The sequence below is a fragment of the Phalacrocorax aristotelis genome, chromosome 5 (genome assembly GCF_949628215.1).
Source record: "Phalacrocorax aristotelis chromosome 5, bGulAri2.1, whole genome shotgun sequence".
NCBI classification, from domain to species: Eukaryota; Metazoa; Chordata; class Aves; order Suliformes; family Phalacrocoracidae; genus Phalacrocorax; species Phalacrocorax aristotelis.
The window spans coordinates 30,084,299-30,099,909 of NC_134280.1; the positions used below are offsets into that span (position 1 = coordinate 30,084,299).

General features: G+C 38.0%; 1 protein-coding gene across 4 annotated transcripts; it reads right to left on the minus strand.

The window, feature by feature from the left end:
- Nucleotides 1-2,504: 2,504 nt before the first annotated feature.
- MDH1B (malate dehydrogenase 1B) lies at nucleotides 2,505-15,611 on the minus strand. 4 transcript variants are annotated; one of them, XM_075093739.1, is made up of 10 exons: nucleotides 15,535-15,588; nucleotides 15,005-15,117; nucleotides 13,897-14,031; nucleotides 13,597-13,739; nucleotides 12,433-12,935; nucleotides 11,208-11,349; nucleotides 10,021-10,184; nucleotides 9,231-9,370; nucleotides 7,850-7,934; nucleotides 2,505-3,811 (listed from the first exon to the last, which is right to left on the minus strand). In XM_075093739.1, exons 1-10 carry the CDS (start codon nucleotides 15,554-15,556, stop codon nucleotides 3,756-3,758), a joined length of 1,503 nt encoding a protein of 500 aa, XP_074949840.1. In that variant the 5' UTR covers nucleotides 15,557-15,588; the 3' UTR covers nucleotides 2,505-3,755. The 4 variants fall into 4 exon arrangements, with proteins under 4 accessions (XP_074949840.1, XP_074949839.1, XP_074949837.1 ...); XM_075093738.1 differs by lacking the exon at nucleotides 2,505-3,811 and adding an exon at nucleotides 5,526-6,153 and having other exon boundaries at nucleotides 15,535-15,611; XM_075093736.1 differs by lacking the exon at nucleotides 2,505-3,811 and adding an exon at nucleotides 5,526-6,153 and having other exon boundaries at nucleotides 15,247-15,592.

Below are 15,611 nucleotides of genomic sequence, written 5' to 3' on the forward strand. Positions count from 1 at the left end.
GTTCCCAGATGCTGCCAAAGATTCAGAAATAAGCCAATATCTGCTATGCCATCTGTTTAGTCCTGCTCTTGTCATACTATGTTTTGTGATATTATCTGGAGATGTAGTGTAGCGTGTCACACAATGTGAAAAAATGAGTTTTGACTTCCATGCATCATCAGTTCTCCTTCTTCAGTAAACTGATCCAAAACTCTTTTGAAAGTAACAGAAAGGCTCCCACAGTTTTCAGTAGGCTATGGATTAAATTCCAAATGCTTATTTTCAAATACAAATGCTAGAAACAGACACATGATCCAACTCAAACACCTTCCATGTGTAAAATTACTTTATAAGTGGAGGGAATCTGTTTTCGTAGCCATCTGCTACTCCCTTCAAGTCCATCCTTACAGACAAAATGTGGCCTCAAAGTAGGACATTCTGTGCCTGTCAAGCAGTAGTTCCAGAATTAAATTGCAAGAGCACACAAGTAAAACAGCAGACAAAGGAAAAAAAGCCCAAATAAAATCATTCTGCAGTGGGTCAAATTTCACCTCAGGACTCATAATGTTCTTTGTTGAGAAAATGACAGTGGAATTCCTACACATATAGAAAAGAGTGCATTGTTTCCCGACATCTCCAGCTGGTTACCTGCTAGCTCTGCATTTTGTGCTACTTGTTATGTAGCAGATGAAGTATCCACTAAGATTTTGCACTCAAAAAGGAAGCGTATGGCCATCCTTCATGCCTACTCTAGAATACATGAAAAACCCTACCCTATACCACAAATTAGGGAATGTGGCCCCTGTGCGCCTGACCATTCCATGAGCCAAAGTGATAATGGTAGGGAAGGTGTTAGGACAAACCCAAAAAATAAAGGTAGGACAGCACAGCTGTGTGTGTAATTCATCATTTATGTGTTACAGCACAGATAGTCTGAAAGTGGCATGACTCCACTACAATTCATTAGTTCTGCCTAAACTGACACAGAAATGTCTCTTGAGAAAAGTTGGGAAAAAAAAGAGAAAAATGCTTACCCTGCAAGTCTGGATCCACTTGAAATGAACAGATGGCATTAGGCGTTCTATAACGAAACAAACTGAAGTGTGAAACTGCATTTTCTAAGCAGAGGCGTATCAAACTATTCAAATCTTTTAATCTGAACAATTTACTGGATGCATTTCAGAGATGAAATTAAATGGAATTACATAAAATGACATAATAATTTTGGTGCCAAGTGCAGAGCAACTCCAGAAAAGTGCATGCTCTGCATGCTCTCTGCTCAGCATAAACTCTAGGAGTAACTCTAGTAACTGCAAAGTTGTATCAAGGTGAAAGCAGTCCCCAAAACAATTTCAAGTACAGGAAATGGGATCTTTCACTATCGAAGAGTCCAGCGTTTACATACAGGATCACTACTCAGTCCATAGCATGTAATTTCAAGCCAGAGAGGGCATACCTTTACACCAGACTCTTCCCAAGATTTGTTGACTGCAACTGCTCACAAGCCTATTTTCTAAAATTTTCAAGCTGAACTAGTATTTTCAGCTGAGGTGACATTATTTCTTTCTGAGCTGAGAAGGGAAGAAGTAAGCATAACCATGAATCTACTTCTTTACACAACCCTGAAAGCAGAAGTAATAATGTTCCTGATAATAATAGAAACTGAATGTCTCCCCTCAGGATTTATTACATTAATGCTCTAACTACATTATATTTTTAAACATAAAAATATGAATTCAATATAGTGACTATCTGTCAGTTAATACTACAGTTGAAAAACACTAGGTATAACAGATCTAAGTTACATGAGACACCAAAGGCCACATATATGGCTTTCAGCAGGGGAAAAAAACCAGAAAATTTGCTAGAATAAATAAAAATTAAATAGTTGGAAACCATCTAAAACTTAAACAATACATTTAGTATTAAATCTGAACTTACCCTAACCTTCACTTGATTACTTTTTCCAGTGAGAGTCATTGATCATTTGTCATAAGCATGACAGAATATTGGCCAATTATGAAGAATAAATATTCAATGTTCTATAATTATTGAGTCTACCATAAATGTGCTGCTCACCATTTTAACTGGTAAAAGCTGCAACTTTTTGTTTGTCTCTAAATAACCTGTAAATATTTAAAATTATGGGACACAGATTTGCTTTAATAACTTCTTCATTACAGACTACAATGCCACAGGTTTTTATTTAAGTCCTTCTTTGAAAGAAATACCACTAAGTTCCTTTTTCACTATTCTATTTTCTTCCTTGCTGAGGTTCCGAGCTTGGACCCAACCCTGGGTTCTGCAGACTGCAGTTCTGCCCAACATTTACATAGGCATGTAAATTTGCTTATACAATTACTCCTAAAACAGGTGCAGCAGCATATGCCTCTACATAGCTCGACAGAGTAGTCGATGTAGGGAAATCAATGAAGTCAGAAGATTCTACCCAATGAATTAAACATAAGTATTTAGTGAAAGCTACATGTAGCAACCTAAAAGATGGACTTACAAACACACAGCTTGCCTCATGTTTCCTCCTTTTCTTCTCTCCACCAAAGGCACATAAAGTAAACCAAGAGGATGACTGTAAAAATACACAGGTTAAACTCACTTAAATTAGAACTCGCTCATTAGAATTTGCACCATCAAATAAGAACAGATCCACTGACGTTACTGAGTTATGCAGCATGCATAATCTATTAGTACTTGATACTTACTGTAAGATGACAACCTCTCTATCCAGTACAGTGCAATGTCTAACATTTACATTACCCGTATGGATAATAAGCATGCTATATTCTTGTACTAGGGTGTTCATGATCCCAAAGTTAAGTACGTGTTTATGTGTTTTACCGAACTGGCTGTCATTGTGCAACACCATAACATCTTACCCATGCACTCTCCCTCCAAAAAGTTATGAAAGGCATTATTAGCATATGTACAGTCTACATTTTTATATACAAAACTCCATGGAGAGTCCAGAACTTGACTGCAGCAGTAGCGCTTGGGTGAAATGAACAGGATCTACTTCAGTGTTAGCACATCTATTTTATAATGGACATCATACAAAAGTAGCAGCAGCACCTGCGCATCTGCCTGCCAAAACAAAATCTGAACTGAGTCTGCTCATTGATACACTATTTCAGTCAGTGTGTTGTATTTCAGCTACATGTGCCCTTATTAATAATTTAAAACACTTCCACAAAACAAAAAAGATTTTTAAAATTAATTACAAATGCACAGGAAATAAGTTTTTACAATTATAAACTCCGATCCCATTAACACAAATACTGGCATGTGCAGAACAAGAGTTACCCTATTATTGAATCCTATCGGAATGTGCAAGAAAAGTAATGTTTGATTACCTATATGTATTTCGTTTGCCTATACAGGTTCTCAGAATACGTACTTTAGCAAATAAAATGCAATTTTAAACATGTTACATAATTAAGTTAAAGTACAGAGAAAAACAAACCAAATCAAGTAAGGCAGAAATCTCCTGACAAATCAATTGACTTGATCACAGAGGCCTTCCTTCTTTTGGAATCAGACAACATATGATCAACATTTTAAATATGCATAAAATAAACTACATTTACTTTTGTTTCCTGTGAAGAATGAAAACATTCTGTCATGTTCAAAGGCCAAAATTATTGTCTCCTCTTAAACACAGTAATGGTGCTTACCTTTCTCTCAGCTACTTACTAAAGGCCCAGAAGTCAGATGACACTGCCAGACAAGTCCAGTAGTTTTACAGCACTTAAAAGTTTACTTCAAGACACAGTTCTAAAGGTTTTGCTTTTAAATGAGTGTTGTTCACAACAAATGCCTGGCAAAGGCTCAGATCAAAGTATCAGGTGATTGTCTAAGCAGTCAAAACAGAGAACACTAATTAATTAGTAATAAATATCCTAAATTATTTAAGATAAAACTTCTTTGATCTTTGTTTCAAAGCAATTTTTTCTTATGGTTGGAGTGCAGTATTTCTAAATTGAGGGGCCTTTACTAAGCATCTCCCAGTTGCTGAGAAACAATGTTGCTATAGAGACTGAAGATGAGGTGGAAGCTGGCACAATAATGCAGAAAGCAGTGTGCTGTAAGAAACAGTTGGTGCAACTACACAAAGGGGAAAAATAGTAAGTCCTAGTGGTAACGTCCTAGAATAAGAATTGTTCAGACCAGCCAGAAAGCTTACACACTCTTCAGAACATCCAAATGCTAGGGTTTATGCGTAATATATGTAACACTTGCAAGACACATAGATTTATTGTAAAGACCTTTTTCATAAATTTTTCCACAGTTACTCTAACACCCAGGTAGTAGGATTCATCAGTGCTATGAATACCTTGAATACATAGCATTACTCAGTATTTTGTGAGAAAATGTGTACCAGAAATTACTTACTACTTATAGAAAATGCAAACTTAGTGATGACTAAGTCTATCACATTGTTATAACTGAAACCAACTTTGAATATGTTATCATATTTTAGCTTTCCTATAATTTTTATTCTTTCTTTCTCTCCTAATCAAAAGCTAGGAAAAGAAACTTTACTTTCCATTCCATTATGCTTCCATGAGGAAAGACCTGAATTTCCCTGCAGGCCACTAGGCGAGTCTACTTAGAATAATTTAGGATAGAAGAGACATCCAAGACACATGTTTTATCTTTCTCCTCCCAATCTCTGAGAAGAAATCCTTTGCCTGTGGTTTTCAGGTAGTGACTCAGAAGTTTGGTAAGCCTGCAGAAACAGTTAATTTCCTTCTTAATAACAGCTGTGCAGCCTTCGTGCTTGAACTCCAGTCTGCTGGAATTACTATCTCCACAGGTAGAATAAAAAAATTCAAAGAGTAAAAGACTGCTAAATCATATTCCATATAGAAAAAAACATATGTAAATACACATTAGAGTACATAACTTTTCCTCTCCTGCTTTGGGGAAGGAGCTATGGAACAAACCAGGTAGTTTGTAAAGACTACTGGTAGCATCCTTCCCTGCTATGCTCCCCTGAGACATCTACCTCCAGATGCTACTCAGAGACTCAGCCAATTTTCTGTGCATACACTACTAGAAACTAATTCCCTGGAGACCACTTCCTCATTAAATGAATGATTCCTCACCACTTTCTTCAAGACTTTTTACAACACCTACCTCTACAACTCCCATATGAACTCTTCCATGAAGATACTTGTTAACAGTGATACCTCAGTTTCTGTAAACGTTGCTTCTCCCATATACATTTCACATAAGAAACTGCACTTTTCCAACTCCCTTGTGATAGTCCAGCTTTTTGAGCTCTTCTTTCTAATACCAGTGAGACACCCTTCTTCATTCTGTCCACATCAACTGATAAATAAAAAATAAACTCCTCTTGGTTTCCTCATGTAAGAAGTCTACTCCTGTTCAGAGTTTGAACCTCCCCTTGAACAGAAATAATGATTTTTTTCAAACTGTATGTATCTGATTCAAAGAACAGTAGTACAATAGTATTTCATTTAACACAGTCTCCATCTTTTAAGACACCAAAGACATGCAAGAGTAAGTGGTTCCTCAACAACGTTGTTTAGACAAGGACTTATTTAATTGCATGTTTGACTTAAAATATATGAGTAGTCCGTATGAAACTCACGAAATAAACAAAAAACATGGAGACATAACTGATCTTGTCACTAAGGAGATGCATGCATTAAAATTTGTGTTAAAAATCAATTTTGCCTGAGAATATACACTCTTACACAAGTACTGTGTTTCATTACATTTGAAACAAGAACTTGGAGTTATAAAATGGCTACTCTATGTGTGACATTCTTGCTCAAAATTGCCTTAATATGAACATTTTAGACATTAAAAGATATTTTTGAAACGGTTTATAGGTCTGAAGAAATGATTTGTTGGATGTAAATTAAATCCTGGATTTATTAAATCAGTAGGAATTTTGCTTTGGACTTCAGGTTAAGAATGTTATAGTCACACTGTTTTTGAAATATTTTCTGCCTACAGATTTCCAGGTTTTTGATGAGGATGATACTGTAAAAGCTATGACAATGTTTAGCCTTTCTTTGTAGTTTGTTCTTTCGAGCAATGGAAACATTGGTTTAGTATGGGAATTTTCAGCATTTTCTCCTCCAGACAACTCTGGCTAAAGTGAGTCAGTACGCAGGGTTTCCATCTCTGGAAAAAAAAAAAAATAAAAATGCAAAAACAGTACATATTTTTGCCAACCTCCTAAAACACTTACACATGCAAGCAGATAAGCAGGCACTTAGGTCATCCTTGAATAGTATGGCACTTGACACTAATGTCACAAGAGTAGGCTACAACTAGGTAGTTAGCTGCTAGCAGTGTAAAGGCCCTCTGCTTAGTGTTTAAAGCAGCCACAAGAAGAATGGGACAGCTCTACAGAAAAGCAGTGCCATACAAGTAGAGAGCAGACAGGGAAGGACAGTCCTGTCTGGGAATCTGTCTGGGTTAATCAAGGTCATGATTAGTGTAATAATTAAACTCTGCATTTATCAAGAAAATCTTATTACGTCTGTAGTCCTTTCCTGAGAAATAAGGATGAATAACCAAAAGGCACACATGCTCACTAAAGGCCCTGGGCATCAAGTTCCAAACAGTTTCTCCATTCTTCAGCCTGCCCTTAATGCAGAAGGACAGCTTGTAGTATGGTAAGTGCTGATACAAAAGTACTGAAAAGAATTTGAGGGAAGGGAGAAAGACAATTAATTAGGGAAAAGGCCCTGAAAGGGCCTAAAAGTAGAAAGAAATGGCTGGAATATTGGGAAAGCGCAGGGATTTGGGAACCTGAGAATAGGGAAAAAAGAAAACAATAAAACACAGTTTAAAGTTAATCTGTTCTTATTTTGAGGAATTATTCTTCTTTCCTTTATATAATCTTAGAAGGACAGAGAACTAGAAAAGCAAAATAGGTAAGAAAAGCAGCACAGAAAGACTTGAGAGAAGAAATGGTTTTTTTATTCTGCATGGGAAAAGTAGGTTGTGGATTCAGGGGAGTTTTGCCACGGCAATATCATGTAGCCTATAGCCTTCCCACATGTTCCCAAATATGGGGAAGGGACTGGAGTTGTTCTACAGAGTTGTAGTTGAAATTTCTCGTATCATTGTGCATTTAAAAAATAAGTCATGATAAACTTGGTGTGCCATTAACAAAGAAAGCAAAATGGCTTAATAATTTATAATGTAGGGATCTCTAAAGATCTTTCATCTACTGTAATTGGAAGAAGTGGCAGATGCGGCTGCCACTTACTGAGATTGCCTTCTCTATATTGAGAAGGAATATATCTTTTTTTAGCCTGCTGTCTTTGGGTGTCTCAACCTTTTCTTCTGACTATAGACTAAAGATATTGAATTAACTGTTTGGTACTGTAACAAACAGAAAAATGAGAAGCTTGAGTTCCCATTTACAGTATTTTTTTTTCTCTGTTAGAAATTAAATTCATTATTTCTAGATAGTAAAGAATAGTAAAGTATAGTAAAGAATAGCTTCAAAAATATATTGTAGGACTTAAGGTGAAAGTGCTTTATAATAACAGTTACTTGGTAAAAAGATTTTGTATTTACTAATAACCTAAGATAAAATGTGTCATGCTAAATTTATTATTTATACTCAGCTTTTATATTCATAATCTGTGAATGACTTATCAAAACACGGTTGCTACCATGCAGGCTTGCCCTTACTATCACCATGCCCCAGGCATGGCCAGAATACATCAGAGAGTCAGTTGTTATTTATGTTCCTTCCTGAAGGATTTAATATCCATTTTAAACAAAAGGGACATAAAAGAAGAATCCATTACTTAAATTCTCACTTCAAACTTGATCTCCTTTTATGGGGAATAAAACCCACCTTGATGCAAATATGTTTTACTAGTGTTTTTATCAGCTCCATATGGATACATTTCTTTTGTTTCCTTTAGTGCAATGAGCTTTTCCTGAAAGGAAAAAAAAAAGCAGCTTTAATATCACCCATTCTTTTAATCCACTGTAATTTCTAGCATAAACTTAAAATATGTTAAATTAAAATAATCCTTACGTGTTACTAGTATGACTGAAGATCACAAAATCTGATTGAAGCTAGAATGTAAAGTTTGGGACCAGTCTTTTCAATATTTAAATATATTTAATAAAATCAAATTCTTTTTGTCTCACTAAGTAACAAGAAGTTCACAATGCAATTACTGCTGGCTGATTTTGTGTTTTCTGAAGAATTCCTAATTCTAGTAAACTCTGGCCTTCATTCATGCAGAGTCACTGCCATAAGGATCCCAAAAGATATGTCTCCTGGCATATAGAATTATAGAATGTCCTGAGTTGGAAGGGACCCACAAGGATCATCGAGTTCAACTCCTGTCCCAGCACAGGACAATCCCAAAATTCACACCATGTGTCTGAGGATGTTGTGCAAGTGCTTCTTGAATAGTGTCAGGCTTGGTGCCGTGACTGCCTCCCTGGGGAGCCTGTTCCTGTGCTCTACCACCCTCTGGGTGAAGAACCTTTTCCTAATATCCAACCACCTAAACCTCCCCTGCCACATCTTCCTGCCATTCCCTCGGGTCCTGTCATTGGTCACCAGAGAGAAGAGATCAGCACCTGTCCCTCCTCCTCTCCTTGTGAGGAAGCTGCAGGACGCAATGCGGTCTCCCCCCAGTCTCCTCTTCTCCAGGCTGAACAAACCAAGTGACTTTAGCTGCTCCTTATATGGCTTCCCCTCTAAACCCTTCACCAACTTCATGGCCCTCCTCTGGACTCTCTCTAGTAGCTTTTATATCCTTAATGTACTGTGGCGCCCAAAACTGCACACAGTACTCGAGGTGAGGCTGCACCAGTGCAGAGTAGAGCAGGACAATCACCTCCTTCGAGGTGATTAGAACTACTCTGAATGCCACACAAGCAAAATCAACACCAGCAGCATAGAATGTAGAAACATTAAATTAAGGCTAATATTTCTGTTTTTCACAAAGTCTGCTGAACTTGGGGGTACAAATTCTCACTTACATAGGTAAACTTACTTTCTCATCTCCTTTTGGGGTTACAAAAGAGTTGTCTGTTCATTTCAATATATAAATACTACTCTACACTCATAAATACCTGGCATTTATCATGCATTAGTGCATGTGTGCAGTTTGTATGTATAACATTTGGAGTAAAGGTCTCAGCATTCAAAGTTATATCGCAACGTACCCATAGGTGGCAGAATGGGCATATTATTAGATACAAGAAATCATCACCTGAATCAGCTCATGGGCTAAGTGTCCCAGAACTTCTTGGGTCGTTTCATTAATTTCTAATTCTGTCATGACTTCCCAGGTACCATTCTGGAATCTCACTGGCATAGAGAAGACAATCCCTTCAGGAACGCAAAATTGACCTGAAGAAGAGGGAAAAAATGACCCAAACATATTATTTCTGATTAAAAACACACATCCTCAAGAGTGTCAGGATTAAGTCCTACAGACTTGCAAAAGTCTGCAACTGTAAGATCTTAGTATAAATGGAGACTGCCTTTTTCAGTGTACAATACAAAGACTAAAGAGTTTCTATTGTAACTTTCTATTTTAGTTAGATGTATATGTAAGAATTTTACATCTTTAAAAAGGGAAAAAAATTTTTATATTTCATACAAGGGTTAAATGGCCATTGTGAAACGTTCCATTTATTGGTACACGTAACCACACAAGAAGAACATGCTTTTATAGCTTAGGCTCTAAGGACTATAAAAAGTCCTTGCACAAAACACATATACCAGATAAGCATTTAAATTAAAAGACTAAGAGAGAATCTGCAACAAGACAATATTAACCTAAGAGATGCTTGTAAGAATTGAGTATCAAATCACAAGCTCTGGAGAGCAAAATTGCTTAGATCTGGAGGTTCTTATGCTGAAACAAACTCTCAGCTTCCCATTACATCATGATTTGTTTTACATGTTTTTATTAAATAAAAAATCTTGATTAAAAAATAACATTATACATACTGGGGAAAACTACAAGAGAATATGTGAAGCAGAAGTAGATTTACCTTTAGTAAGTATTCCCACAGAAATGATCTCCCCAGGAGGAGAGTCATGATACCAGTATCTCAATACAGTGGCTACTGCATGAGCAGGTAACATTCCTACACAATGACAGACCCGGGAACTCAGTGAACTCTGGGCAGATAGAAATTCTGAATGGATCCATTCACTAACAACAACAACAACAACAAAAACAACAACAACAACAAAAACAACAACAACAACAACAACAACAACAACAAAAGAAGAAAAACCTAAGATGACTGCAGGAAGAGTTGTTTTCTAGAGGAAAAAAGAGCTAAACCTGTGGGAAGAAAAGAGTCAAAACTTATTAAAACTTCACTGCTGAAGGCAAGGCACTTAAAGACAGAAAAAATAGGGTCTAACAAAAAGTGGCTCAAAAGGTAACAACAAGCACTACTTATCTATGAAAGTTAGGTCACCTACTCGAGTCATAACCTCTATTATTATTATTACTGCTGTTGTTCTTACGTATTACCATTTTATGTAATAACCCAGCCATGAACCATAATCCCCCTATGCTGGGCACAGGACAACCATAGAACCAAAGAAATGTCTGCTGCCCAGTAAATGCTAGGTTTAGACCGGAGTGAGAGCTCCATATAGCCAGGCCTGAGTGCATGTCACATCTGCTGCCCTCTCACTCCACCCACCCTTTCTCTGCTACCTCTCTTTCCACAAGAAGCTATCTAGCTGCCAGGTTACCCTTTTACATATGTTAACAAATAAATTGTCTATTTTGCGAGACTGACAACATGAGTGCAATCAGGCCGATCAATGGAATTCAAATACTTGAAGATGCAGATGTGTGTTCAGTATTATTTCGAAGTTTCTTCATGCATACTAGACATCTAAGTCACTATTTGGACTTTCATTACTTCTTATAGGCTGCTCATGATACATTAGAAAAGAAACACACTTAATATGTAGGAGAATCTAGTTATAAGCAAAGTTGGCAGGAGAGTCAGAACTATGCAGAGTACTAGGAATTACTCAACTTCTGCTGACTGAGTACTTCAGCTTGAGTTTTCCTCTATGTACAGTGCTAGTCAGTAAAGACAAATCTTGAAAACAAAAACCTTTCTTGGTGTTTATTTCACAGTTCAGATAAACATGGATTATTAAAAGCAGTTATTTAGTTTTATTTTAAAAAAACAAATCTGTACTGTACCTATCATAAATCATATTCAACAAAGGACGTGGAAAATTAGCTGGGCCCCAAATAGCGCAGTCGTATCCATAAAGTTTTGCATGTGACAAATCAATGTAGTTACAGCCAGTAATATTGCCCCAAACAATCACGTCTTTAACTCCTGTAACAGGAAAATACATAGATTAATGAAGAGACAGACAAATACTTTCACAATGTAGACTGGACTAGGTGACCTTCAGAAGTCCCTGTCAAGATGAATTATTCTTCAAGTCAGTGTCCTGCCTTGATAGCAGAAACGACCTGATCTGAAAAATGCAATATGGTTCTCCATAACTTATGAATCCTCATCACAGGCTGAAAAGGAACTTTAATTTATATAATGTTATTGTATATAATAGACAAAACCTAGTAAACAGCTGTTAAAAAACAAAACAAATCCTATTGCAAACATACAGCAATACTCCTTTTAAAATCCTGTACATGGCAATACAGAATGCCTAGCAGTAAAAAATCATTTTTAAAAAATCTACCTGTTTCTGTGCAAAAGGAATTTCTCAGGCATTTCTCACATAACCTGCTAATAGATTATTCAGCCTATTCACTTTTCGATTTTATTAGGCTTGAAAATATCTAGATTTGTCATTGATGACCAGTTCCTAGCCCTGCAACATTGAAAGAATCCTGATGCTGAGAAGACTGTTGGAAGACACCTTTGCTATGCATTGCAGAACCATGCCAAAGCTACAACAATTGACCTAGAAAGAAAGCTAATTAACCCAGAAATAATACTACAACACTGTTCTTCTATACTCTCATTATCTTCACAGCAGTATGCAGTCATGTTTATTCACAGATAGTTTGCGTATCTCCAAAATAACAATGCACTGCAGAGTGCAAATGCAACCCTGAAGTCCTAGTTCCTGATTTGCAACACAGCTCAGTCCTTCTTAGTGTATTTCCACATGAAATACACACCAGAATGTGGGCAGGGCTGCATCCAAGAGTTAGCAAAAGAACTGCCATTCATGGGATCAGGCACAGATCCAGATAGTGGCAAGCACAGAGAATGGTAGCACCTGCTAGTAACGCCCTGGCATTCTGTACAGCCATGCAATTCAGTGGGTGCACTGCTATGCTTAGATTTCTGCGCACACATCAACAGTGTTCTGCAATGAAACATGTATTTTCAAAGGTGTCCATCCACCGAATTCCCCAAATCCTACCAAAACACATAAATATTCACCTGCTGCATTCATATTCAGCTTCCTGGCCAGCATGGCTTTAGCTGCACTTTCCCAGGGTGTTGCAATGGCAATGACATTTTCAGGCTTAATGGACTTGCCATATGTCATAATCATCATCGCCTTAAGGTTTACAAAGGTTTTTCCTGATGAAATTACTCTGACCCCACTCTTGGCATTCTTCTCAATCAGTGGACCATACACTTGACAGATCTCACTCACTTCTCTGATGCAGTTTTCAAGGGATTGAACTTCACGGTTTAAGAGGACATCATCAAGAACAATGATAATATCGGCTTGAACAAAAGCCTCATCTATTTCAGTGTGCTCTGAGATACTGCGGAGGAGTGGGAACGCCATGTCTTCAGCTTCCATTACAATACCACAAAGAACATCCTTAAACTGGTCGCTGTCAAGCAAATGGATACTGATTTCTGTGGTCATGCCAAACACTTCTCCATTGGCCAACAGAGGGATCAGCTGATAACAGATTGAAGCTGATGCTCTGATAAGAGAAGGATATGGAAGAATTACAGTTAACCACTAACCACAGCCTGTTTGGAAGTATTATATGAATAAACACAAAGATCTTGCTTTTGTATTTCATTATGTTTAAATTAGCTTGGATCATTTACTGCTCTTTCTGTCATTTTAATAGGTTAAAATTAAAACCGTTGGGTCTTCCTTTCATCTGAAGATTTTTCCATCCTGTACATTTCAGGAGATACTGTCACTTAAAAATCGGTGTCTTTAAAGAAACGCAATTTTTTTTTAAGGTGCTCTGTTAGGACTACCAGAAATACAGAAATTTCTAAAGCTAGAACTGCAAGAGACTCTTATTGAAATATTTCCAAAAGCATTTAATGCAAGATAGTTGCACTACAAAATTCCTAGCTTATTTTGTAAATACTTGCTTTTCCCTAGGGTTGTCTAGGGTCTAAATGTTGCCTGTTCACATCCCTCAATTAGACTGCTGCAAAATGTAACAAAACTGGAAATAATTTCTAAATTATACAGTGAATGCTCATAGTGAGAGGCGCAGAACATAATTCAAATTACAGGGATTCGTGTGTAACACCAGATGGATACACCTGTTTTACATGACAGGAAAAAATGCATTCTTCTGAAGCTGAGTGAAACTTCCTAGATATTCTTTTTACTCTCACCTGGTGATCCAGATCTGCAAAGGCTTGATAAGACTTTTAATCTCTTCCTCCTCTTTTTCAATTTCCATATGTGCCTGCAGGTTCTCCTCAGCAATGTCTAGCATTTCCTCTCTCAACATCGTTGAGGTGATGCCATAATAGCGCTAAGAACAAAAAGGGTGATCTCTAATCACATGACAACCCAAACACAGCAAGGTAACATTAGAAAGGATAGCTTTATTTTACATTTGTAAGAGTAATAAAGAACGTTATTAAGAAAATGTAAAATATGGGTTTACAGTATTAAACGCAGCTCATTACCTGTGCATATTCCAGAAAATCATTAACACCTCCCAGAAGCAGACCCTTCCCTCCATGGTCCAAGAGTTCTCTCCAAATGATAGGGGACTGTCTGTGTTCCCATCCATTCATTTCACAAATGTCATGAAGCCACTGCTAATATAAACGTCCCCGCCAAAAGGTCTGAGTGCTTTTTCACATTGGATAACACTTAAATGTTACAGTTATAAACATTCTTATTATTTCCTCTCAATACATAATTACAAGGTGCTTCACATCTTACTCACATACCAGAGTGTGAAAATGGGGGAACACCACAAAGCAAGGTGTGGTGATACACTGCGATACCTCAGCAAAAGAGCAACAGGTCTTACTTCTGCTTGATTTCACCACTGTAATTTTGCTCAATTATCTTAGCAGTACTAAAGATTGCAATGTTGTGAAGCAGTGAGTAATCTGAGGACTCCTATTTAGCTGCAGAAGGTAAGCAAGCTGCAGAGGTTAATTGCTATTCACTTAACTGAGTTACTTGGCTGAGGTGTCAAGCAAAGGATAAGAGCTAATGAACATCATAGTACTGTCTACCTCATGAAGTAATACTGCAATTTTTTCAGTTCCTTATAGGAACTACAGCGTAGACATGGCAACATGTCTACAGCAAACATACTCAGAAAGGTCCATCCATGTTGTAAACAAATATGTGAGATTTAATTTCATACTTCCATTGTAATTTAAAGCCCTTGAATGCCAGAAATGTTCTTGACAAGTAACAACTCTGAAGGTATTTGCAATCACAGTTTGTGAGAGATTTACAGGCTGAGCAGCCATTTATACATAATAAAAATCCAATAAACTTGAACTTCTTACTGACAAACACGGCTTTAGGCTGGCCTTCATTTTGTGCCCACCTCCCATGGTAAGACTCACAAGAATGCCAGTCTCACACAACATTCAAACCTTTCCTCCGGCTGGCTCTCACAGTCAAAGCTGCTTCTGGAGAACCTCTACCCACATATCAAAATGGTAATACAGGACAAGAAGAGACATACTACAGATAAGCACATTCCTTCATTTCTTGCTTTGTAGAGCACTGGGGCATCTACCAACGACTTGATTTACAACCCCTTACCTCCCATTTGTCAGGGTGCTGGGTGATCTTGTGAACCCTGAAGTCTGGCAGGTTAGCCTGGAGATAGTCAGCCAGGAGTTCAGCTTCGGCATAGTTAGGGCAGTTTGCCTTACCTGTGAACACAGCAAAAACACTGCAGATGGAAGATTTGGTGATATTGACTCATAAGGGCTTAACAGGCCAAACGTTTTTTGATTGTTCCAATTCAAAAAGTTTTCTGTAACCAACACCCCGTGAGTTACCAGAAAGTAACAGGACAAGCATGTGAGCCACCAAAGAAAGGATAATTTCGGAGGTGAAACAGTATCTTCAGCTGGCGTTTAAGGGGCTGAAGCCAGCCCGGGGGGGCGGCGAGAGGGACACAGCAGCCGAGAGAGGCAGCAGCCTCACCGACAGAGTAGGACGGGGAGAAGGCAGCCCGGGAACAGCCGAGGCAGCCTGCTGCACGGGTGCCGCTCTCAAGAGAGGCTGGAAGAGGGAGAAGTTGGGTAGCCCGCAGTGGGCCGCCACCGCCGCCTCAACCCCCTCACCCGCCAGCACCAGCTTGGCCATGCGCGTGGCACCCGCCAACGGTCGCTTCGCCGTTGCTCAGCAACGCGCTGCGCGC

Coding starts and splice junctions, on each gene's coding strand:
- MDH1B (XM_075093739.1), bottom strand. CDS start 15,556: ATGGCCAAGCTGGTGCTGGCGG. Junction 13,740..13,896: donor ATTTTCTGGAATATGCACAG/GTAATGAGCTGC, acceptor TTTTGTTCTTAG/CGCTATTATGGCATCACCTC. Junction 12,936..13,596: donor TTGCAGATCTGGATCACCAG/GTGAGAGTAAAA, acceptor TTCTCTTATCAG/AGCATCAGCTTCAATCTGTT.